At 51.6% G+C, this 25195-nt stretch overlaps 1 protein-coding gene across 1 annotated transcript in view; it reads right to left on the bottom strand.

Moving 5' to 3' along the window:
* Nucleotides 1–1255: 1255 nt before the first annotated feature.
* Nucleotides 1256–25195, bottom strand: part of LOC119934531 (RAD52 motif-containing protein 1-like) — a 67473-nt gene continuing 43533 nt past the window's right edge. The window contains exons 6-13 of the mRNA XM_038754052.1: nt 19671–19742; nt 18101–18217; nt 15295–15413; nt 5826–7555; nt 5168–5272; nt 3692–3747; nt 2445–2511; nt 1256–1390 (exon numbers count right to left, since the gene is read on the bottom strand). Of these exons, the coding sequence (XP_038609980.1) occupies nt 1256–1390; nt 2445–2511; nt 3692–3747; nt 5168–5272; nt 5826–7555; nt 15295–15413; nt 18101–18217; nt 19671–19742 (2401 nt within the window). The remainder of the gene's footprint in view (nt 1391–2444; nt 2512–3691; nt 3748–5167; nt 5273–5825; nt 7556–15294; nt 15414–18100; nt 18218–19670; nt 19743–25195) is intronic.

Here is a 25195-nt window from a genome sequence, read left to right as displayed (position 1 = left end):
GTCCCACCAGGGGCTCACAGCCTGAGTGGTAAGGCGAGCAGGGATCTGTTCAAAACAAATGAAAGGAAACACTTCATGCAGTTGCGGGGTAATGAGATGAAATTAGTTCCTACAGGATATTGTACAGTTGAGAATTCTGGAAGATAATCAGGATTGTTGAATGGTTAAGATTAGGGGTGTGGAATGGCTCATGTTGGGTCACTGGAGGGAGAATCAGGGATGGAGAGGGGAGAGATTAGAGAAGCAGCATGGCTCAGTGGAAAGCGCCCGGGCTTGGGAGTCAGAGGTCGTGAGTTCAAATTCCGGCTCCACCACATGTCTGCTGTGAAACCTTGGGCAACTCACTTAACTTCTCTGAGCCTCAGTTCCCTCATCTGCAAAATGGGGATTAAGACTGTGAGCCCCACGTGCGACAACGTGATCATTTTGTATCCTCCCCAGCACTTAGTGCTTCACACATAGTAAGCGCTTAACAAATGCCATCATTATTATAGGAGTATTGGACATTCTGTGGTATGTTACTGAAGGGAGAGTGAGGGAAGGAAAGGGGAGAGTGTGGGGTTTTGGACAGTCCATGCTGGGTCACTGGAGGGAGTCAGGGATGGAGAGGGGAGAGTTGGGGGTATTGGACAGTCTGTGCTGGGTCACTGGAAGGAGTGTCAGGGATGGAGAGGGGAGAGTTAGGGGTGTTGGATGGTCTGTGTTTGGTTGCTGGAGGGAGAGCCAGTGATGGAGAGGGGAGGTAGCAGAGTCTAGTGGATAGAGCTCAGAACTCAGAATAGGATGACCTGAGTTCTAATCCCAGTTCAGCCCCTGGCTTGCTGTGTGACCTTGGACAAATCACTTTATCCTTCTGGGCCTCAATTTCTTCAGCTGTACAATGGGGATGGCACCTGTTTTCTCTACCTCTTAGACTGTGAGAGGTAGGGATTGTGTCTGATCTGATAATCTTGAATCTAATCCTAGTGTTTAGCACACAGTGTTTGATACCTAGTCAGTACTTAATAAATCCCACATGATAATGAAAATAATTATGTTTGTTACTATTATTCTGAGACTTTGGGGTGTTGGGATGGTTCACCCCTAGCCAGGAGGCTGGGGGTCCAGGAGGATGGCCAGAGGCCCACAGTGCCTCTAAGGGTCCCGGAACTGATGGGTTGGTGGGGAGATGGGGTCCAGACCCACTCACAGTCAATGGAGAAAGGAGAACGGGTCCTCATGAGCTCCAACCTCCATCCAGCCTGAAGCTTTTACTCTACCTGAGTGACTCCTTGCTGTAAATCTCCTCTTCGTCGGAGGAATCTCTGTCATGCAGCTTCTGAGCCATGTTTTTCTTCCGGGTGGAATCCAGAGGTCGGTACATATCCCTGAGCCAGAGCGGCTTCCCTGCCTGGAAATACAGTGGGTGGGCAAGCTAGCTCATGTTGGCAGAGGCCATGGGGCTGCCCGATCTACAAGCCCCCGCCCTGTCCTTTTCCTCCACATTCCCTCCCTGCTGTTGCCCCCAGTCCCACCAGCCCCCTCGCCCGCTGTCTCTGTGCGTGCCCAAGCCACGCTGACTCACTCACACATGCTTCCTCCTGCAGACTCCCTCATAACTCACTGCTGAAATGCTGGCCTGTGCCCAGTTCCTTCCCCACACCCACCTGACTCCCGGGGTTCCCATACTAGCATCTGGAGGGCCGGGGGCTGGGAGAGGGGCTGCAGCTCAGGGTCAGGTCTTAGTGGGGGCCAGGGGTTGGGATCAATCAATCAGTGGTATTTACTGAGCCCTTGCTGTGTGCAGAGCACTATACTAAGCATTTGAGAGAGTACAACAGAGTTGGTAGATGCTTTCCCTGCCCACAATGAGCTTACAGAACAGTCTAGAGGGGAAGAAAGATGTGAACATACACAAAAATATTTATGGCTGTGAACATAAGTGTTGTGGGGCTGAGGGGAGGCTGAATACCAAGTTAATTCAATCGTATTTATTGAGCACTTACTGTGTGTGGGCTTGTGAGATACGGAGGATAGTGGTATTGTCTACAGTGATATCAAAGACGGGGGAGGATAAGGTTTGGGTAGGAAGATAAGGAGTTTTGTTTTGGACATGTTTAGGTTGAGGTGTCAGTGGGACATCCAGGTAGAGATGTCCTGAAGACAGGAACGAATGCGAGACTGTGGAGGAAAGAGGTCAGGGCCAGAGAGGTAAATTTGGGAATCATCTGCTCCAACGGAATGGGTATAGATGGAAAACTGGCGGGGACTCAGAACCGAGCCTTGAGATACTCCCACATTTATGGGGTGGGAGGCAGCGGAGGAACCCACAAAAGAGACTGAGAATGAGAGGCTGTGGACTCGTCCAGAGCTTACGATGGTCCTGTCCTGTCCCTTGAGCTGCCCAGCCCAGGGGCCAGGACTTGGCTAAGCTGGAGGGGGACACGGGTGAGCTTCAGATTTACCTTTGCAGCTTGGTTGTCCTTTTCTGAAGTCTGCCGGGGTAGCGCTTGCGAGCTTCGCTTAAAGGACCTTGGGAGATACAACACAGTCAGCATCATCCCGGAGGGACCCAGTGGCTTAACTGTCTCCCAAGCTATAAGCGCCATTGGTTCTCCAGCTCCCACGCTGAGACCCTGGGGCCTCTCATAACTCCCTCGCTCAGCTACACTCCTAAACTGCCCCCAGGATGTCCTCCTGATGGCATGCTACAGATCTCAAAAGCTGGATGGGGCTAGGGCAGGGGCAAGCCTGGGTAAGGGCAGGCTGGAGTTGGGAAGGGGAAGATGGGGCAGGCCGGGACTGGACAGGGGCAGAGCAGGGAGAGGTGAGTCCCAAGTCCCTTCAGAAGATTCTACTGTTCACCCTTGTGGTTGCAGACTCTGAAGAGGCCGCACAAATTGTTCTCTAAGTAGGACTGCTATTTTTCCCTGTGGAGGTGGCAGTGCCAGCTCCTATGGCAGCTGCCCTAGTTCCTCTACCAGCCCTGCCCTATTGGTCCATCCTGGCCCTGCCTAAGGTCAAAGGCCAAGGCCTCAGCTGGGCCTGCCCAAGCCAATGCCAAGCAGGCTCCTTGGGCCCTTCCAGAAGGTCAGTCTTCCCTCCTGGCCCTCTCTATCACAGGTGCCTTCCTTGGGAACCCATTTCAGGGAGACAGGATGGGGAGGTGCAGGGTGGATAGGGCCCAAGGGACTGGAGCCTCAGAAGCTTCTAGAATGTACTGCTGTACTGCCCACCCCAAAACCCATTCACATCTGGTCTCCCGCTTCAGTCCATCCACATCTGGACCCCTACCCTCCAGCCTGCCAATATCTTCATCTTTCCGCCTCAGCCCGTGCTCATCTGGACCCTGCTGTGGAGTTGCCCAGGGCAAAGGAGGTGTGTTTGTGGAGGTTGGGGGGCTGGGGGTGAGGCGTGATTTGGTTCCTTTTTCTGTAATGGAGATTGGATCCCAATCATTAAGTCGGGCCCAAGGAGGCTGGAGCCCCACCTCCTTTGCTCTCCTCCCCACCCCTCTCTCCCAGGCAGCAGCCCCCAACATACCCTCAGCAGGCCCCTACATGCTACCACAAGGGGAAGGCAGCCAGACACGTACAGAGCCAGGGAAACGCTCCCCGAAACCGATTCCACCCGAGCCAAGGGAGGACAATGGGGGTCCAGTGTGACCAGAGCGAGGGTGAGGGACTGGCCCGGGGCCTGGGCCCATAGTTACCATAAAGATGCTGTCCGCTTGGCACCTTCAGCAGAGCTAGATCTTTGAGAACAGATCTGTTCAGGAGAAAATGCAATCATCAGTCTACTTCTTATTGCTTAGTACAATGCATGCCACCCAGTGCGCACCCAGTCAACACTATTCCTATTACCACGGCCCAAAGTGCTACTGCTGGAAGCCCTGTCCGGCCCCCTGGGCCTGACCCCTCGAGGCCAGCTCACAGTGGACTCAGGATCCGGCTCTCCCCTTCCTGCCAGCACAGTCTTGTTTTCTGGCTCACCTTTCACTAAGATGACCAATCAATCAACCAGTCAGTTAATCCATCGATAGTAGGTGTGGATTTGGCAATAGCATCAATGGTATTTATTGAGCACCTGCTGACGGCAGTGCACTGGATTAGGGGCCCAGGAAGTACATCAGAAACCCAAGCCCTGGCCCAACCCAAACAGCCGGTTCAGAGGAACACCAGCCTGGGAGCCGCCCACCGGGCTCGGGGATCCACCCAGCAACCGGCCCTGCAGGCTAGGGCTTGTGGAACAAACTTTGGAACTGTGCTTCCAGTCCAAATGCCTGTGCTTAGTAGTGTGGGCTCAAGGCAATCAATTCATCAAAGGTATTTACTGAGCACTTACGGTATGCAGAGCACTGGACCGAATGCTTGGGAAAGGACAATACAACAAAGTAGGTATAAATGTTCCCCAGAAATGCCTCCTACTTTGCATGCCAGTGCCAGGGCAGGAGCCATCCTTGTGCAGCCATCACCTGAAGAGGCTGTCACTGGTGGTGAAGCAGATCCCCAACCCTCCCACACTGCGTAAGGCCCCATTTATTCTAGGGCATCTCTGGGGGCAGAGCGCAGTCCTTGGCACAAACTAGGGGCAGGATGTTGGGCAGGCAGGATGACCCTGTCTGCACCAATGAAGGTTTCCGGAGTCTGGTCAAGAGTTCCTTGAAACTCTTGTCCTGGGTGGGGCTGGTAGCCAGGGGGTTTGGGCCGTGGGTGCCGGCACAGCGGCTAGAGACTGCTTCCAGAGTCTGACAGGACAAACAGCCAGAAACAAAGATCCACTGCCTGGCTCCACAGACAGACAGACAGACGGCTGGGTGGATGCATTGGGGAGCAGAGAAACCTCTTTTTGGGGAGGATGCTCCAGGCCCCAGACCGACAAATGGAAAGCTACAGCCAGTTCCTGTGAACTAGCCAGTGACTGGACCAACCCACTCCAGTGAGCACTGCCCTGCACTGCAGGGGTGGCCTTTCCCTATCTATTCCCATCCCCACCCAACTCCTGGTCCCCATGCCCTGCCACCCAACCCACCCTGTCCCAATCGGGCCTGCAGAGCCGCTCCTGGGATTAGTGTCACTAACCCGCCAGTCAGGTGGTACTTACTGAGTGAGTGCCTGCCGTGTGCAGTATGCTGGTTCAAGCCTTTACCTGGGGCAGGGTCAATTCAGCAGGAGGCTGCCCAGCTTACCTCTATCAGGCAGATGGCCGCAATGATGGTCATGATCACCACAGTCACTGATATGGCCAGCAGAAGCTTGTTGCCGTAACCGTAACTTGGAATGTCTTGGCTTAGCTGGGAAAGAGAAGGAATGCTGTTAGGGAGAGAGATCCTTGGTCTGCAAGGAGGAGCAGCTCTAGCTCCTGCCCCGCCAGACTTCTCAGGTGCGGGGCCCATGGGTATTTGAGCTCAGAGCCCTCAGTCCGCCCCTGCCCCTGCACCCACATTAGACCCTCCAAGGCCCTCACACCCCGGGGAAGCAGCAGTGGCCCCAACCAGCCTCTCTAGCAAGAGGCCTGCTCCCGGCCAAGGGCACATGCTGGGGACTCCCTCGCTCATCCCACAGCCTCCCTGCCTCGACCGACTACCCCCGCCAGCTCCACCCTCTCTCCCCTGGGGTAGTCCGGCACCAATGTCAAGAGGCCAGTGTGGCCAATCCCCCACCCCAAACCTTCAACCTTAACCCCAACCCTCCCTCTCCTGCGGCAGCCCACCCCAGGGCCGGCACCGATACTGGCTGTCCGCAGGGGCAGGGCCCCCGTCCACGTAGCTGCCTGAAGTCTCAGAACCCCTGCCCCTCCCTCCGCTCCCCAGGGGAACTGGATGGGCCAGGCTGGGCCGTCCATACCTCTCTGGCATCTTCATCTGCCGTTAGGTTCCCATCCGCACTGTCATTGAAGTAATCCCCGCTTCTCCAGCGGCCGGAGTTCCATATCAACTGGGACCCGTCAGCCTCTTCCCGCTCGCTCAGGAGCTTCATCAGAAGCCCAGTTTTGGAAAGGAGTTTGGCGCAGGCCAGCTGGACCTCTGGCTCCGTGCAGTCCACTTTCAGGGTTCGGATCACGTGGGCGATCAGCTTCCTCACAGCCTTGTTTGGGATGAGCGCCTGCAGCCGCCAGTCCAGCTCCTTTTCGAACTGGTCGCCTAGATTCGAGGAGTTGTCTGGTGGCGGGGCCTCTGTCTGCAAGGTGGGGTGATCCGACTTCTCCTCGTGGAACACCCAGTGGGTCTCATTCATCTTCTGGATGTTCGGCAGAGAACTGTCAAGGGCCTCCTCCAGTCCCTGCTCCAAGGTAGGGTCCCCAAGATTTGAGGCATTGTCAGAAACCGCCCCCTGGCCCTGCTCCCAGAAGAGGCCCCCGAGATTCAAGGCCCCTTTAGAAACACTCCCTTTACCCCTCGTCCGCTCACCGGCCCAACTTCTGTTCACCACCGCCTGGCTCATCCGGAGATCTGCTGGCATGTTGCCGGATGTTGGCTTGGCCATCTGGAGAAGGGGAGGTTCCTTGCTGGAAGGTGTGGCTGCAGGAGGGCCACCCTCTTCCCCCAGCACAATGTCCATCTCAGGAACCTTCTCCAGCCTCATGGCTTTCACCGTGTCCGTCTTGTTCGTATTTTTCAGAACAATCAAGATTTTCCCTATCAAGTCATTGGACTGGTTCTTGACATCCACCAGTGAGGTGGGTTGGGGCAGGGAGGTCAGAGGGCTGATGGGAATTGGCTGCTTCTGGAGGGGGAGGCTGAGGGCAGGTCCAGGCAGTTTCTTTCTCTCTGGTGCCCTGAGAGGGGGTCTTACCCTCGGCCCCCTGGGGCTTCCTGAAACCCTCCTTCTCTTGGGGGGCCGGGGCCTCAGGGGCCTGCCGATCTCTGGGTGGACCCCTCCCCAACCTCGGGCTGTCTCTCCCAACCCCTTTCCCTCCCTGCCACCTGTTCTCTGGCCCACTCCCTGCCCCAAGCCGGGGTGCCAGCCCTCCCTGTTCCCATGGTTCCTTGTGGCCAGATCCCATGGCCGGCTGCCCGCCAGTGGCAGGGACCTTTTCCGGTCTTTCCCCAGCCCTTGCAGCTTGGGGCGGGCGTTTTCTGGGAAGAAAAGACCGGGAAGAGTTTCCCGCTCCGCGTGTTCAGCATTGTAAATCTTCTCTCGCAGGTCTGCCGCCAGAAGGTTGGTCAGGAGGTAGAGTTTCCGCAGTTCCCCCTTGTCGGTCAGATCCAGGTGCATGGGCCCGAAGGAAGCCATGGTTGGGCCAGTTGGCGATGGGGGTGATGGAGTCACCCTCTGGCTTTGCAAGTTCAAATTCAACAGCCTTATGAATGGCAACAGTTTCAATTCCACCTCTCTGATGGCCCCATCTTTGGAGAGGAGTTTGGGTATAAGGAAATGGACTTCATCGAGGAGGTGCAGATCTTTGAGGGGATGGGTGTTCTTGTTCGGGGTCTGCAGCCAGGGGACCTGGGTCTTGCCGCTGGAAGTGACCAGTCCCTGGGGCCGGAGGGTCAGCAGGGAGCTAGTGTTTTTCTTTCGGGATTCCAGCACTTGGACGAACTCCTTTTTCACCTCGTCCAGAGGTTCTTTGACATCTGTGCTCAAACATCAGAGTGGAAAAATGAAGAAATCAGATCACGGGTAGCCCTAGCACCACAGCCCGGGTGTCTGACCAGTGTCTGCGGGGATCCGTGTCACCAGCACCCAGTTGTCCAGTCGGGGTCTGGTACCCGCTCTGTCCAGCACAGTCAGTCGGGGCAGCCAGCGCTGATGCTGAACCCGGAAGCTCGAGGGCTGCATGGGTGCTGCCTTCCTGGGCAGTAGAATATTCCATGTGCTCCAAGTACAAAATTCAACACATTTTAATCTGAACAGAAATTTTTGCAGAAATCACTGCATTGCCCTGAAAGTTTAATTTTTGTTTGCACCTGCTGAACTTGAGCTGGACACACGTTCGATTTCATCATCTCTAATCTCTAACCTCACCAACTCTGAAATCTCTTCTCACCTGCATTCTCTCCCATAAACCCCATCTCTGCAAATCTGTCCTGTTCCCTCACAAAGTCCTCCAATTTTTTTGGCCTACACCAATCATGCCCATTTAGTCTCCATATCCAAATGACCTTCCCTTGATGCACAAACTGACACCCTCAACATCATCCTCTACTGAACCTGTCTCACTTGCTCCCCCATTCTTTTGCCGATCTCACACCACTAACCCACAGCCCTTGTCTCACCCTCACAATCTGCTTCCTTTGCTTCTGTGCACTACCTGCAGAGCACTGCAGGCAGAAATCCAAATATCAGGCTCGACCTTGTCCAAACTCAAGTTAATCCTTGCCTGCTTTAACTCTGCCTGGCAAAATTATTTCTCCATCCTTACTGACTCCCACACCCACTGCCCTTGCCAGTTGTTTCATTTAAACTTTCCCTTCTCAAACCCCATGCCCTGCTACCTCCCCCATTTCTTGCCCCTAGTGACCTGGCCTTGCACTTTCTTGATAAAATTGAAACCATCAAGTGTGATCTCCCTAAAATCTCCCCTGCTCCTCTCCGGTCCCTCCCTCCTCCTGCCCCTTCTTCAACTCTCCCATCTTTCCCAGCACTATCTCCTACCAAACCCTGTCCTCCCCCTGACTTTCCCATCACTGTAACGGCACCACCATCCTTCTTGGCTCACAAGCCTGTAACCGTGCTGTTATCCTGGACTCCTCTCTCTCATTCAACCCACATAGTCAATCCATCACTTAAGTCCTGTCGATTCCACCTTCACGACATCGCTAAAATCTGCCGTTTCCTCTCCATCCAAATTGCAGCCACGTCGATACGATCACTTATCCTCTCCCACCTTGATTACTCTATCAGCCTCCTTCCTGACCTCCCTGCCTCCTGTTCTCCCCACTCCAATCCATACTTCACTCTTCTGTTTCACTCATTTTTCTACAGAAATGCTCAGGACATGTTTCCTCACTTTTCAAGAAACTGCAGTGGTTACCCATCTACCTCCTCATCAAACAAAAACTCCTCACAATTAGCTTTAAAGCACTCAATCACCATGCCCCCTTTTACCTCACCTCACTATTCTCCTACTACAACCCAGCCCACACACTTCACTCCTCTAATGCTCACATCCTTGCTGTATCTTTATCTCATCTATATCGCTGCCTTCCCATTGCCCACAACCTGCCTTTTCCTCCTCAAATCTGACAATTACTCTGCACCCCTTTCAAAGCCTTATTGAAGGCACATCTCCTCCGAGAGGCCTTCCCTAACTTAGCTGCCTTTTCCTCTTCTCCCACTCCCTTCTGTGTCGCCTGACTTGCTCCCTTTATTCATCCCTGCTCCCAGCTCCACAGCACTTATGTACATATCTGTAATTTATTTATATTAATTGTCTGTCTCTCCCTAACCACAGTGAGCTTACAGTCTAGAGGGGATATATCTGTTTATTGTTATAATGTACTCTCCCAAGCACTTATTACAGTGCTCTGCACATACTAAGCACTCAATAAATGATTGAATGAATGAACCTCCTCTCAAAATCTACCCCCTCCACCTGCACTTCTGATCCCATCCCTTCTCACCTTATCAAAACACTTACCCCTCCCTTCTTACCTCCCTGACCACCATCTTCAACTGTTCATTCTCCAATGACTTCTTCCAGACTGCTTTCAACATGCTAATATAATAATAACAATAACGATGGTATTTGTTGAGTGCTTACTATCTGCCAAGCACTGTGCTAAACGCTGGGGGAGACACAAGGTAATCAGGTTGTCCCACGTGGGGCTCACAGTCTTAATCCCCATCTTACAGATGAGGTAACTGAGGCACAGAGAAGTTCAGTGATTTGCCCAAAGTCACACAGCTGACCAGTGGCGGAGCCAGGATTAGAATCCACGACCTCTGACTCCCAAGCCTGTGCTCTTTCCACTAAGCCACGCTGCTTCTCAATGCCTCCCCTGTTCTAAAAAAAACCCAAACAAACCCTCCTTTGACCTCACAGCTCCCTCCTACCACTCCTCTCCAAACTCTTTGAGTGAGTTGTTTACACCTCTCCTCCAATTGTCTTCTTGATCCCCTCCAATCTGGCTTCCTCCCCCTTCATGCCACAGGAACTTCCCTTTCAAAGGTCACCAGTGATCTCCTTCTTGCCAAATCTGATGGCCTCTACTCCATCCTAAATCTCCTCTAACTCTCAGATGTCCTCGACATTGTGGACTACCCCCTTCTCCTGGAAATGTGATCTAACCTTGGTTTCATTTGACACAATCTTCTCCTTATTCTCTGCCTACCTCTCTGGCCACTCAGTCTCTTTAAGGGGCTCCTCATCTGCTTCCTACCCTCTAACTCTGGGAGTCCCTCAGGGATTAGTTTTGGGCCCCCATCCGGTGTCCACTTACACCTACTCCCATTTACACCTATTCTCAAATGCTCCCATGGCTTCAACTACCATCTCTATACTGATGATTCCCAAATCTCTATCTCCAGCCCTGATCTCTGTCCCACTCTGCAGTCTCGCATTTCCTCCTGCCTTAGGACCTCTCTACTTGGATGTCCCTCACACCTCAAACTTAATATATCCAAAACAGAACTCATCTTCCCACCCAAACTCTGTCCTCCCTTTGACTTCTCCATCACTGTAGACAGCACCACCACCCTCCATGTCTCAGAACCCTTAACCTTGGCATTAGCCTCGACTCTTTTCTCTCATTCAACCCCCATTTTCAATCTGACAAGTCCTGCCAGTTCTATCTTCACAACATTGCCAAAATTTTCCCTCCATCCCAACTGCTACCACATTCATCCAAACACTTATCCTATCCTACCTTGACTACTGATGATGCAGTCATCGGTCTCTTTGCTTACCTCCCTGCCTCCTGCCTCTCCCCACTCCAGTCCGTACTTCATTCTGCTTCCCGGAACATTTTTCTACAAAAACATGGAGTCCATGTTTCCCCACTCCTCAAGGACCTCTTGTGGTTGACCATTCACCTCTACATCAAATAGAAACTCTTTACCATTGGCTTTAAAGCACTTAAAAACCATGCCCCCTCCTATTTTACCTTGCCAATTTTTACAACAATCCAGCATGTTGATTTCATTCCTCTAACACCAACCCACTCACTATAATCATTCATTCAATTGTATTTATTGAGTGTTTACTGTGTGCAAAGCACCATACTAAGTGCTTGGGAGAGTACAATACAACAACAACAGACACATTCCCTGCCCACAATGAGCTTACAGTCTAGAGGGGGAGACAGATATTAATATACATAAATAAATAAATTACAGATATATACATATATATGCTGTGGGGTTGGGAGGGAGGATGAATGAAGGAAGCAAGTCGGGGAGATGCCCAAGGGAGTGTGAGAAGAGGGAAGGCTTCTTGGAGGAGCTGTGCCTGCAGTAAGGCTTTGAAGTGGTGGAGAGAAATTATCTGTCTGATGTGAGGAGGGAGGGCGTTCCAGGCCAGAGGCAGGATGTGGATGAGGGGTCTGAGAGGTCGACGGCGAGATAGACGAGGTCGAGATACAGAGAGGTTAGCATTAGAGGAATGAAGTGTGCGGACAGGGATGTAGTAGGAGAGTAGCAAGGTGAGATAGGAGGGGGCAAGGCGATTAAGTGCTTTAAGTCAATGGTGAGGAGATTTTGTTTGATTCAGGGGTGGAAGGGCAACCACTGGAGTTTCTTGAGGCATGAGGAAACATGGTCTGAATGATTTTGAAGGAAAATGATCCAGGCAGCAGAATGGAGTATGAACTGGAGTGGGGAGAGACAGTAGGCAGGGAGATCAGCAAGGAGGCTGATTAAATAATTAAAGTGGGAGAGGATAAGTGCTTGCATTAATGTGGTAGTAGTTTGGATGGCAAGGAAGGGGCGGATTTTAGCGATGTTGTGAAGGTGGAATTGACAGGATTTAGTGATGGCTTGAATATGTGAGTTGAATGACAGAGAGAAGTCAAGGATAACGCCAAGGTTATGGGCTTGAGAGACAGGAAGGATGGTGGTGCCATCAACAGTGATGGGAAAGTGAGAGGGAGGACAGGGTTTGGATGGGAAGATAAGAAGTTCAGTTTGAAGTTTTACAGTTTTACAGATGTTCACTGTACACTGACCTTGTCTATCTCGCTACCCAACCCCTGCTTACATCCTGCTTCTGGCCTGAAACACTCTCCCACTTCATATCTGACTGTCGATCACTCTCCCCACCTTCAAAGTATTATTTTTTTAAATAGCATTTATTAAGTGCTTGCTATGTGCAAAGCACTGTTCTAAGCACTGTAAATCACACAGCTGACAATTGGCGGACGGAATTTGAACCCATGACCTCCGACTCCAAAGCCCGTGCTCTTTCCACTGAGCCACGCTGCTTATTAAAATCACTTCTCCTCCAAGAGGCCTTCCCTGACTAAGCCCATATTATCCCTACTCCCACTCCCTTCTGTGTCACCCTAGCACTTGAATTTGATCCCTTTATTCAGCCCACCCTTAGCCCCCTAGCACTTATGTACGCATCCATAATTTTAATATCTGTCTCCCTTCAAGAGTGTAAACCCCTTGAGGGTAGGGAATGTATCAACGAACTCTGTTTTACTGTACTCTCCCAAGTGTTTAGTACTGTGCTCAACACTCAGTAAGCGCTCAAAAAACATGGTCGATTACTTGACTACTTGCAATTGAAACACTGGCATCCTTAGAGTATTACAACTTTCATCCAATTCTAACAGAGTGTCCTAAACCAAGTTCAACCCCTCCTCTGGCCATCCTGCCCACGCAGAGGGGACCACCCACCTATGCCCCTGGGGCAGCCCATTTGTAAGCTGTTCATTCCCCAGTCGGGACCCCTGGTTCCCGAGGGTGACCAGGTGGGCCAGCCACAGGAAAGGGATGCAGGCAAAGTGGTGTGGGAGGGGGTGAGTTTGGAGACAGGGCAATCTTAGTTCAACCTACCATCCCTGGAAACTCAGAGCAGCGCCACTGGCCAGCCCCTTCAACCTCTCCTCTGCCTTCCATGGGCCGGCTGATGCCAACCTTGGCTTCACAGACTCCTTCCTCTCCTGGTTCTCCTCTTATCTCTCCGGCCGTTCATTCTAAGTCTCCTTTGTGGGCTCCTCCTCCATGTCCCATCCCCTTACTGTAGGGGTTCCTCAAGGGTCAGTTCTTGGTCCCCTTCGTTCTCTATCTACACTCACTCCCTTGATGAACTCATTCGCTCCCATAGCTTCAACTATCATCTCTACGCTGATGACACCCAAATCTACCACTCTGCCCCTGTTCTTCTCTCTCCCTCCCTCCAGGCTCATATCTCCTCCTGCCTTCAGGACATCTCCATCTGGATGTCTGCCTGCCATCTAATACTCAATATGTCCAAGACTGAACTTCATATCTTCCCTCCCAAACCCTGTCCTCTCCCTGACTTTCCCGTCACTGTAGAAGGCACTACCATCCTTCCCATCTCACAAGCCTGCAACTTTGGTGGCGTCCTCGATTCCGCTGTCTCGTTCACTCCACACATCCAATCCGTCACCAAAACCTGCTGGTCTCACCTCCAAAACATCGCCAAGATCCACCCTTTCCTCTCCATCCAAACCACTGCCTTGCTGGTTCAATCTCTCATCCTATCCTGACTGGATTACTGTATCAGCCTCCTCTCTGATCTCCCATCCTCCTGTCTCTCCCCACTTCAGTCTATACTTCACTCTGCTGCCCAGATTATCTTTGAACAGAAACACTCTAGGCATGTTACTCCCTGCCTCAAAAATCTCCAGTGGCTGCCTGTCAACCTACGAATCAAGCAAAAACTCCTCACTCTCGGCTTCAAGGCTGTCCATCACCTCGCATCCTCCTACCTCACCTCCCTTCTCTCCTTCTACAGCCCAGCCCACACCCTCCACTCCTCTGTCACTAAACTCCTCACTGTTCCTCATTCTCATCTGTCCCGCCGTCGACCCCCAGCCCACGTCCTTCCCCTGGCCTGGAATGCCCTCTCTCCACACAACTGCCAAGCTAGCTCTCTTCCTCCCTTCAGAGCCCTACTGAGAGCTCACCTCCTCCAGGAGGCCTTCCCAGACTGAGCCCCCCTTTTCCTCTCCTCCTCCCCATCCCCCACCGCCCTACCTCCTTCCCCTCCCCACAGCACTTGGATATATTTGTACAGACTTATTACTCTACTTATTTTACTTGTACATATTTACGATTCTATTTATTTTGTTAATGATGAGCATAAAGCTTTAATTCTATTTGTTCTGACGATTTTGACACCTGTCTACATGTTTTGTTTTGTTGTCTGTTTCCCCCTTCTACACTGTGAGCCCATTGTTGGGTAGGGACCATCTCTATGTGTTGCCAACTTGTACTTCTCAAGTACTTAGTACAGTGCTCTGCACACATGAAGTGCTCAGTAAATACGACTGAATGAATGAATTCATTCGAGTGAATGAATGAATGATAACCTGGGGCCTTTTGCCAGGGCTTAGCACAGTGTCCTTCATCCACCAGGCCCTCAAAACAGGGCATCCATTGGGCACATAATGACACTGGGCACAAAACAAAGCCAGGAGGGCCCGGAGGCAGCCTGACCTGGAACAATGACCCCTCAGGAAGCAGACCAGGCTCGAGCATGGCCCCGGTAGGGGTTGGGAGCCGCTACCTGGTGAAGATGGGTCCCCCAAAATCTAGCCCAGTTTGGAGCTACAGAGCTGAGGGTGCTGCTGGCCTCAGGCTTCTTGCTGGCATATCCAGGAAGCTATGGATTGGGAATCCAGGGCCCGGGTCCATGAATCCCAGGCTTTGAGGTGTATCTGCCTTCTCTCAGAGGGCCATCTCTGTGGGAAATATGTATTCAGCACCCTGAGAAGGGGAAGCAAGTATGTTATAAGCAGTGGTCTCTGGAAAATGGCGATTCTAGGTTTCCAAAATATGTAACCTAGTGGATAGAGCATGGACTTGGGTGGCAGAAGGACCTTCGTTCTCATTCAACCTCTGCCACCTGTCTGCTGTGTGACCTTGGGCAAGTCACTTCACTTCTCTGGCCCGCAGGTACCTCATCTATAAAATAGGAATTAAGACTGTGAGCCCCATGTGGGACAGGGACTGCACCCAACTTGATTAGCTTGGATCTACCCCAAAGCTCAGTACAATACCTGGCACATAGTAAGCGCTTAACAAAATACCATTAAAAAAACCCCACCCAATTTCCAGAGAGTACACTGGGCAGAATGTATCTGGTCACCCAGTAGCTCTGCCCACAGAGGATGCCCAACTTAAAAAGCTGCTGCATAGCTTACTACGTTTCAAATGTTGTAACTGAGCATTTCAAACCCACCACAAAGAGTGACATTGGTGACACAGAGATGGTCACACTGCAGCTTAATTATCTTGCAGACAATTTCAATGCTCCTTTTAAACTGGCAGAGGCAACAGGCAACATTCTCAGGCAGGATCCTGCAAACAGGAAAACACAGGAGTTAAAAGCTGAGATTGTTGGGAGGGTGGGGATGATGATGAGACTATGGGAGAGGAAAAAAAGAGGGGATGGATGGCTCTGCGGTGAGAGGTAGGGAGTAATGCCCACCCTATCTTGCTCACAGAGAAGCCAGTGAACCAGGAAGTTTGTGACTGACAAGAGGCAGAAGCAATTAATATGTGGCTAGAGTGGCTTCTGGTTCTAAGAATTTCCTAGAAATTCAACCTTGTAAATCCCCCCAAAACACACACACATACACACACACATGCACACACTCATGCAAACACATATGCATACACATAAACATTCATGCACACATTCGTGCAAACATACACACAAGTACACATTTGTACACACACACACACACACCCACACACACACCCACACACACCCCCACACACACACCCACACACCCACCCACCCCGCCAAGGAGCTGGAGCGACCAGAGTACCAACAGGATTGAGCCATGCACATCCCATAAGGGAAGCAGCGTGGCTTAGTGGAAAGAGCATGGGCTCGGGAGCCAGAGGTCATGAGTTCTAATCCTGGCTCCGCCACTTGTCAGCTGTGTGACTTTGGGCAAGTCACTTAACTTCTCTGGGCCTCAGTTATCTCATCTGTGAAATGGGGATTAAAGACTGTGAGCCCCATGTGGGACAACCGATTACCTTCTATCCACTTCAGCACTTAGAACAGTGCGTGGCACAGTGAGTGCTTAACAAATACCATCATTATTATCCCACTATGCCTTGCCACATTTCCAAGTTGATCCAGGCTCCAACAGGGAATGGAGGATGGGGGATACCATCTGCTGAAGTGGCAGCTGCCCATGCCTAACCTCTCAGGCAACCCTTCTACCAGCTCCCAATCACACCCACCCTGAAAGCCACCCCAATTTCAAGGAATCCAAAGGCTCCCTTAATGACATCTCCATCAGGCCTGCCAGCCAACTATGATGGGAGGGTTCTGGTGGCAAACACCCACTGGCTAAGCAGAGTTCTGGAGCACCAGGTGGAGCTGGTTCAGGCCAGAATTCACCTGAGACTGCAACTTCTTGCTTGCTTCCTGACTCGCCCACACCACTGCTCACTGGGCAGACATAATTTCTTCAGGGACTCTGTCTTTGGATGTGGAGAAATCTTCCTACACCTCTGGTCCCCTGGCCTGGGTGAGGTTCTGGCCAGGGTGTAAATCCTGAGACTTGGGGCCCTACACTAATGTTCCAAACTGCCTGAAGCCTGGGGAGGCCTGGGAAAGCTACCCTCGGCTTGGCTGGGGAGAGGGAAATTGAGCATCTCAGGCTCGGCCTTTGTACGGTCAGAGAGTCCTGAGTTAAAACCAAATGTGTTACCCTTTGAGCTAGGCCTGGTTTAACTGCAGCACAATCGACCTAGGGAAGGTGTCTGAGATGGCCACCTCTTTCAAATAGTGATGGTATTAATTAAATACTTGGTATTGTGCCAAGTGATGATGACGATGACATTTATTAAGTGCTTACTATGTGCAAAGCACTGTTCTAAGCGCTGGGGAGGTTACAAGGTGATCAGGTTGTCCCACGGGAGGGCTCACAGTCTTAATCCCCACTTTATAGATGAGGTAACTGAGGCCCAGAGAAGTTAAGCGACTTGGCCAAAGTCACACAGCTGACAATTAGTGGAACCGGGATTTGAACCCAAGTGCTGTGCTTAGCCCTGGTTTAGACATAAGATAATCAGCCTGGACACAGTCTAAGGGGGAAAGAGGACAAGAATTTTATCCCCATTTTACAGATGGGCAAACTGGGGCACAGAGAAATTTGTCCAAGGTCACACAGCCGGCACGTGGCCACGCGGGCACCTAGAACCCAGGTCTTCTCACTCCCAGCCGCCTGCCCTTGCCCCAGCTGGGAAATAAATAAAGTGGGTTCCTCCAACCTGGAAGCATCCTCTCCCAAATAACCAGGGCCTCGGCTAGCCGAGGGTCTTCCTCTGGACTCTCAGTGCTGCTCCTGCAACCTCCGGCAGCTGCAGAGGACGATGTACATATCTATTCTGTTTATTTTATTTTGTTGGTATGTTTGGCTTTGTTCTCTGTCTCCCCCTTTTAGACTGTGGGCCCAAGACTGTGGGCCCACTGTTGGGTAGGGACTGTCTCTGTGTGTTGCCAACTTGTACTTCCCAAGCGCCTAGTCCAGTGCTCTGCACACAGTAAGCGCTCAATAAATACGATTGATGATGATTGATGACGTCCTCCAAAGGCCCACGAATCGCCAACCGCCTGGAGAGTCTTTCTCCTTGCTCCCCGACAGGGGTCGCTAGCAGCCCGCACGCGGAAACTGCTGCCCCACGTGACTAGGCCCCGGCGGGAAGGGGGTGGGGAAGCCTCGCCCCGCCTCCTGACATTGGTCACGTGGGTCCCAGGGACCAATCGGAAGGCTGCCAGTTTCCAAGCGGCATGGCCTAACTTTAGCTCTGATCTCTGGGAGAACTGAGAGAGTCCAAAATACCCCAGAAAATCATCCATATTTCCTTTTCATTCTCTTGTCCTGAAGTTGAATCCTATCAGGCAGTGACCATGAAACACCCCCACCCACACAATACACACACACAAGCCCCCCGACCGCCCCCGCCCCAGTATCATAGTTTCCAACATTAGTGGAGGAGAAAGAAAGCCCATAGGCACTCACATGGTTTCCAGTTTGAGGGACATCATGAGAACGGACTGAATCACCTTCAGGGTCACTTGTGTGGCATCCATATCTCTGGGGAGAAACAGAGCCCGCCGCACAGCTGAGCCTGGCAATCTGGAACAGAGCAAGGCTGAGAGCAGGGGGGCTGGGGGGAGACTCTTCCCTTCCCTCTGCCTTCAGAGGGGCTGTTCACCCCCTGCCTCCCCCCCCCCCCTTGGTCCCCCTGGTTAGTTTCGCCTTTTTTTTAAAAGGCATTTGTTAGGCACTTAGATACACCCTGATGAGATTAGTCACAATCTATTTATAATAATATAATGATAATGGCATTTATTAAGCACTTACTATGTGCAAAGCACTGTTCTAAGCGCTGGGGAGGTTACAGGGTGATCAGGTTGTCCCACATGGTGCTCACAGTCTTCATCCCCATTTTACAGATGAGGTAACTGAGGCACAGAGAAGTTAAGTGACTTGCCCAAAGTCACACAGCTGACAATTGGCAGAGCTGGGATTCGAACCCATGACCTCTGACTCCAAAGCCCGGGCTCTTTCCACTGAGCCATGCTGCATTTCCCACATGGAGCTCACGGTCTTAATCCCCATTTATCAGATGAGGTAACTGAGGTACAGAGGAGTTAAGTGACTTGCCCAAGGTCACACAGCAGACAAGTGGTGGAGCCAGGACTAGAACACAGGTCCTCTGACTTCCTCTTTCCACTAGGCCAATCTACTTCCCACACTACAAAATGAAGAGAGTGGGCCTCCCCTTCTCCATCCAAACAGCCACCCCCCAGGTCCAGTCCCTGCTGGACTACTGGTTCAGTCTCTTCCTGTCTCTTCCCCCTTCTGTCCATACTTCACACTCTGTTCCTTCTATCCCATTTAGGAGCCTGCCACAGAGTGGGAACCAGTGCCAGAGAACCTGACCCATTCCTGGCCTGGGCTGAAGAAGGGAAGGTAGCCTGAGACATCTGTCCCCTCACAGGGGTACGATCAGGCCTCATTTTAGCAAGGCTCAGCAGATTCTATCCATTTGAACCCTTCCAAAAGTTTGCTTCCCTGAAATACCTGACTTGGCTTAGACACACACACACACACACACACACACACACACACACACACACACACACTCACTTTCTCTCTCTCTCTCACACATGCACCCACAAGAAATGTCCATTTCTAGATCTCCCTTTAAAAATTGGTTGTATTCCTGGGTGCTCAGACAGCAAGAGGAAACTTCCTCCACACTTGTCACTGGTTGCTGACTTCCACTCTGTCTTCCCGCTGCCCGCATCACTCTCCTCTCACCGTTTCCTAACTGCTTGACCCACCTGGCCCTTTGTTCCTCTTCCCATCTCAAGGCTACTTGTGCCTTGAGATCCTGCCATTCCCCAAGATTCCTGCTCTTCTACCCACCGGCTTCTGAGGAAGGGACCCCGTGCTGTACACAGGCTGAACTCCAACTGGTCTGACCTTTTAGGATATTTCAGAATAAGTTATTTTTGCTAGAAAAGAAAGAACACTAGAATTTGGCCTAACAGTATCACATAAAGTGACTTCCCTTACTTACAAATATTTCAATGATGGCAGGTCAAAAAAAGATGGATCTTCGATGGTTACCAGAGGGTTACGGCTGAGGATTCTGAGGGACAAACACAGTGGAATTTGATCACAAGTGGTTTCATTGCCAAGACAGCTGAACTTGTCCCACCCTGCGTTGGCCCTCATGGCCACATCAGAGGTGGCCCTGCCCAGGGAAATCTCCCTGGTTGATCTTTGCCGTGGAGAAACACCACTCTTGGCAACAGGGCATGTGTTTCAGCAGGGCCAGGCGGTCAGGAAGTGGGCATTAACCCTTGAGAGGAGGCCGAGAAATGATGGGTTTGACCTCACAGATCCTTCCCCCGTCTCCCTAAAGTAAACAAGCAATCAGAACTGACTGGGCACCTATTATGTGGTGGACAGTGAACTAAGCCCTTGGGTGACATCAAAAGAGTTGGAAGACACAATCCCTGGTCTCAGAGGGCTTCCAATTGAGCAGGGTTGACAACCCAAAATAGCGCCCATAACTTGCCTAAACTGAATGGAGGGGCTGGCACCTCAAGAGCCATATACCTGCTGCGCTAAATTTCTCCTGGCCACTTCAAACTCCAGGGACAGGCTATCCTCAGGTGGAGGGACAGGCTATCCTCAGGTGGCAGGCCCTGACTGGGCACACCCCTTCTCCTCCCCTGACCCTGCACAACTCCGTCTCGCTATTGCTCCCCACCTCTCCCGCTCAACACTGTTACCGCATCGATCCTAGTGATCTTTACTTTTAGCACTGGAGGGAATGGAGAGGAAAGATAATAACCATGATCATAACAACTGCATGCTTTGTTAAGCACTTACTTGCCAAAGCACTGTATTAAGCCCTGGAGTAGATACAAGATTATTAGGTTGGGCAAAGTTTCTGACTCACATGAGGCTCACAGTCTTAGGGGGAGGCAGACGAGGGTGGAGCTTGGATTAGAACCCAAGCCCTCTGATTCCTAGGAGGAGGGGATTCTTGGCACTCACTCAGGTGTTTTGGAGTGGGGTTGTTCCCGGGTCCCTGCTGCAGTACTCCACACCCTGAAAAGGCTGACTAGGCCTCCACTCTAGGACTGGCAGTTCAGCATTTCCTGCCCAACCCACCCTTCCCTCCCAGTGGAGCTGCAAGGTCTTCAAACTGGGTCCTCTCCCACATGAAAGCAGAAGAGGCTTGCCTAGATGAGCAGCCCTGTTGATGCCCTGTCTGGGTGTGCGTTGACAGTCTGCCCAGGATCAAGGTGGCCCAAGGGTCCAGAGCCCAGGAGTTCCAAGCCCAAGCACGAGGCTGGGCCCAAGGACGGCCTCGCAGTCGAGTCTTCCCCCATCACCAGCCCCCTGGGACCACCGGCAGCAACCCCAGCTCTTCACATTGGGTCCCAAGCCGACAGCTGTGAATGGAGTTCCGGACATCATAGAGAGTTGCTCTTTGATCTCAATGAAGGCACCACTGACGATGAAATTCACCCCTGGATGCATGTGGGACTAAAAAGGCCAAGGGAGCATACCCACAGTCCCAACTGTCCCTTTTGTGCCATCACATATGAAGTTTGGTACAATTGGTGCTGTTTTTGCTTTTGTTTCCTGCCTCTCCATCCTTACTAAGTTTCTACTCCCAGAGAACTGCTTCTTTCCGGCTGACTTTGGGTCAGGCTGGTCTATCTGTGGCATTGGCTGCCAGTTTTCAACTGGGAGGCAGCATCACCTGAGGCTTTCTTGCCTCCCTGCTCTCGACCTCCCGACTTCAGTTCTCCAAACGGCAGCACCTTGGGTATCCTGCTGCCGCCCTTCCTCCTCCTGCACTAGCACAGGTCAAAACTAGGCCAAGCAGGCCCCACCCATATACCAGGGAGATTGTAGACTCCGTGGGGTGTAAGTGGGTGGCCCCCATGGTCAGGCTTGCCCAGGTCTTGGCTCATGTCCCTGCTCGGCACCTCTCCCAGCAGGGCCAGCACCCTGCAGCAGTGCCAGTGCCATTCATTCATTCGTATTTATTGAGCGCTTACTGTGTGCAGAGCACTTTACTAAGTGCTTGGGAAGTACAAGTCAGCAACATATAGAGATGGTCCCTACCCAACAACGGGCTCACAGTCTAGAAGGGGGATACGGACAACAAAACAAAACATGTAGACAGGTGTCAAAATCGTCAGAACAAATAGAATTAAAGCTATATGCACAATATGCACAGTAAAGCTCTCCCGTTTGGAGGCATGTCCAGTCAAGACTTGGATCACATTCAGCACAGACAGGTGTGGCCAGTCAGAGTTTAGGCCACTTGGGCTTTTTCTCACTGGAACTAACAAAGCGGTCACCTCCTCTGGCTTGGCTGATGACTTGGAAACTGGCTAACTCTAGCCCGTGGGCCACGGGCCAGCTCTCCCAGCCTGGGGCCTACAGGTGCCTTCATGACTCCAAGTGCAGCTGGCAGCCATATCAGTGCAGAAAGCAAACATGCAACCTCATATAGCTTTAAAGCTGAGTGCCATCACTCAGCACTAACAGCACCAGTACACAATCAATCTATCAATCAATCACTTACTGTGTGCAGAGAACTGTACTAAGTACTTGGGAAAATACAATCCAATAGAGTTTGTACATGCAATCTCTGCCCAAAAGGACCATAAGCTTACAGTCTACAGAACCCATTGCCAGGGTCAGCATCCAACAGTGCCAGCACCCTGTAGCAGCGCCAGCACCAACACCCAACATTGCCCGCAGCACTAGTGCCCACTGCCAGCATCCAGCAGTAGCAAGCAGCATCAGAATGCAGGGTCAGCGCCCAGCAGCACCAATGCCAGATCCTCTCCAGTTTGGAGGCAAGTCCAGTCAAGACTTGGATCACAGTCAGCACAGGCAGGTGTAGCCAGTCAGAGTTTAGGCTACTTGGGCTTTTTCTCACTGGAACTGACAAAGTGGTCATCTCCTCTGGCTTGGCTGATGACTTGGAAACTGGCTAACTCTAGCCCATGGGCCGGCTCTCCAGCCTGGGGCCTACAGGTGCCTTCATGACTTCGAGTGCAGCTGGCAGCTATGGGAGAGTCCAGTCTTGGATGCTGCAAGAGGCCAGCTAACCAAGCTTGCCAAATAAGGGAATGGGTCTTACTGATCCTTTTTTTCTCCAAATCCTCTATCTGGGTCCAGACTGATTAGCTCTGTCTCTTCTCTATTAGCAGAGGAGACAGAAGAATCAAGAACTTTAGCAGGACATCACAGTCCTGCATCAACTAAAATCCTGATGGGTAGTGAAGAAGAACAGGGCAGAACCATCAGCAGAAAAGGGCCACCAGTTCTATGAAGGTGGGGGAAGAGCAGGGTCCTCAGCCCCAGACAGGTGAAACAGCAGGTGAGACAACATGTCTCCCTTGATTCACCTCCCAAGTCTGGGAGAACATGACTTTGGAGAGAAGAGCTGGTGTGTAAATGGATTGTGGGTCCATACAGAGTGGTGGGCATCCTCGCTAGCCCATTAGCAGGGCAGCCAGAAGCCACTGAGCTCTTGCATGGAGGCCCCAAGGCTTTCAAATTCAGCTCCCAAGAACCCCAACAGCCAGCATGATGATGGTGGGCTCTGCCACCCATCAGGTCCCTGCCAGGACCTATGTTGAGGTGTCTGTGAGCACCGCCCAGCCAGCTGAATGGCTGGTGACAACCTTGGCCCAGGCATCTGTCAGGGAACTGGGGAGGTCACTTGGTCCAGTCCCCTGCCTCCAGGCAGTTACCCAGAGCCAGTCAGTGGGGTCTCTACTGTTTTTCAACACTTCCCATGCAGGTGGCCGGCAGTGGTATTCTAGCTTGCCCAGAGTCAAGTTCTTTTGGGCCCCACCTCTCCTGCTTTAGTTCTAAACTCAGTTCCTGGTGAATAGAGATGATGAGCAGTCAGCTTCTGACCTGTGAAAACCACTGCAGACTCTCAGACTGTGGCTTAGCTGGATTCCAGTTGCATCTCCTCTCTTCCTTTCCTCCCCAAACCGACTTTCAGTTCCTTCAGTCATCCTTCTCACTTCTCTGTGGCTGCTCTCCACTGTCAGAACTGGACACTTAATTCTGGCCTGGCCAGACCTTCACTAGGTTGAGTGGATGGTTAGGTTGAGTGGCGGGCCCCTGAAGATGCCTGCTAGAAATTTGGTTGTGTGTTTTGATTCAAGATGCTCCATTGGCGGGTCACATTCCCCTTGGGGACTACTAGGCCCTCAGGCCCTTTTCCTTTATCTTGGATTTGAGGTGTTTTATTTTTAGGACTGAGTCCATATTGGATTCTCTTCAGTTCTTGTGGAATTAGTTTTCCTGTCAAGGTCACTGCTCATTTCTGCCTTTGGTCTCTGTTGAATTTTCCCACGTCCTTACTACAGAGTTCATTCATTCATTCATTCATTCATTCAATTGTATTAATTGAGTGCTTACTGTGTGCAGAGCACTGTACTAAGCACCTGGGAAGTACAAGTCGGCAACATATAGAGATGGTCCCTACCCAACAACGGGCTTACAGTCTAGGAGGGGAAGACAGACAACAAAACAAAACATGTAGACAGGAGTAGAGTTCTGCATACAGTAAGCACTCGGTAAATACCATTAGATTGAGAGTGTTGGCAACCCAGCCCAATCTAGCACCCTCTGCCCTGTGACAAATGTGTTCTCAGTTCTTTAATATCGACTCAGAATTATTCAGTCCTGAAGGTCCTGGAAGCCACTGGGGACTGCCTTCAGGGTCTGCTGGATCTACAGGGCCATGCTCATGGCCTCATCATGGGACTCTAAACATGCTGTCAAGGTGACTTCATCCTCCCTGCCAAATCTAACGGACTCAATCCTAGCCAGAACCTCCTTGCTTTCAAGTAGAGTGTGGCGGCGATGTTGTGTATCCGGCTCCTGGCCAAACTGAAGGTCTACAGAACGGTAGGGTAGTCCTACCTTCTCTGTGGCTGGGAGACCTGGGCTCACAGGGTCAGTTTATAGGGTCAGTCATTATTCAATGGCAAGACAAGATCATGAACAATGAAGTTCTGGGACAAGGTCTAGCATTGAAGCTCTGCTCGCCTTCACACAGCTAGGCTGCCCAGGTGGGATATGCGAGGAGAATAAGCGACAGCTACATACCCAAATGGCTGCAGTATGGAGAGCTAAAAATGAGAAGCCAAAAACCAGAGGGTAGAGGATATGTTTTATAAACATGGTAAAACAAAACCTCAGAGAATGCTGCATCCCAGCTGAAAACCGGGAGACAAATGCTGAGGGCAGACCAACATGGCTCACTAACATCAAGAAAGTTGTGGCTCTCTACGAGCAAGTCTTCATAAAGAACAAGAGTTAGAAAGGCAAATGAGAAAACAGTGCCAGGTGCAGCAAACATTAAGCATAACAACACAACAAGGGGCGGGCTTTTTGTGCACTCAATGTGGCTGGGACTGCAGGTCCCTCATTGGCCTTTTCAGCCATACAAGCCCTTGAGCTGAATTTCACCATCAGTTGAGTCTTCCGAAAATACAAAGGACAACTACAGAGCTGTCAGCTGCCTTTGACACTGCCTCC

This window comes from Tachyglossus aculeatus, chromosome 11, assembly GCF_015852505.1.
Source record: "Tachyglossus aculeatus isolate mTacAcu1 chromosome 11, mTacAcu1.pri, whole genome shotgun sequence".
Classification (NCBI taxonomy): Eukaryota; Metazoa; Chordata; class Mammalia; order Monotremata; family Tachyglossidae; genus Tachyglossus; species Tachyglossus aculeatus.
This window is presented reverse-complemented; position numbering and strand designations above follow the sequence as displayed.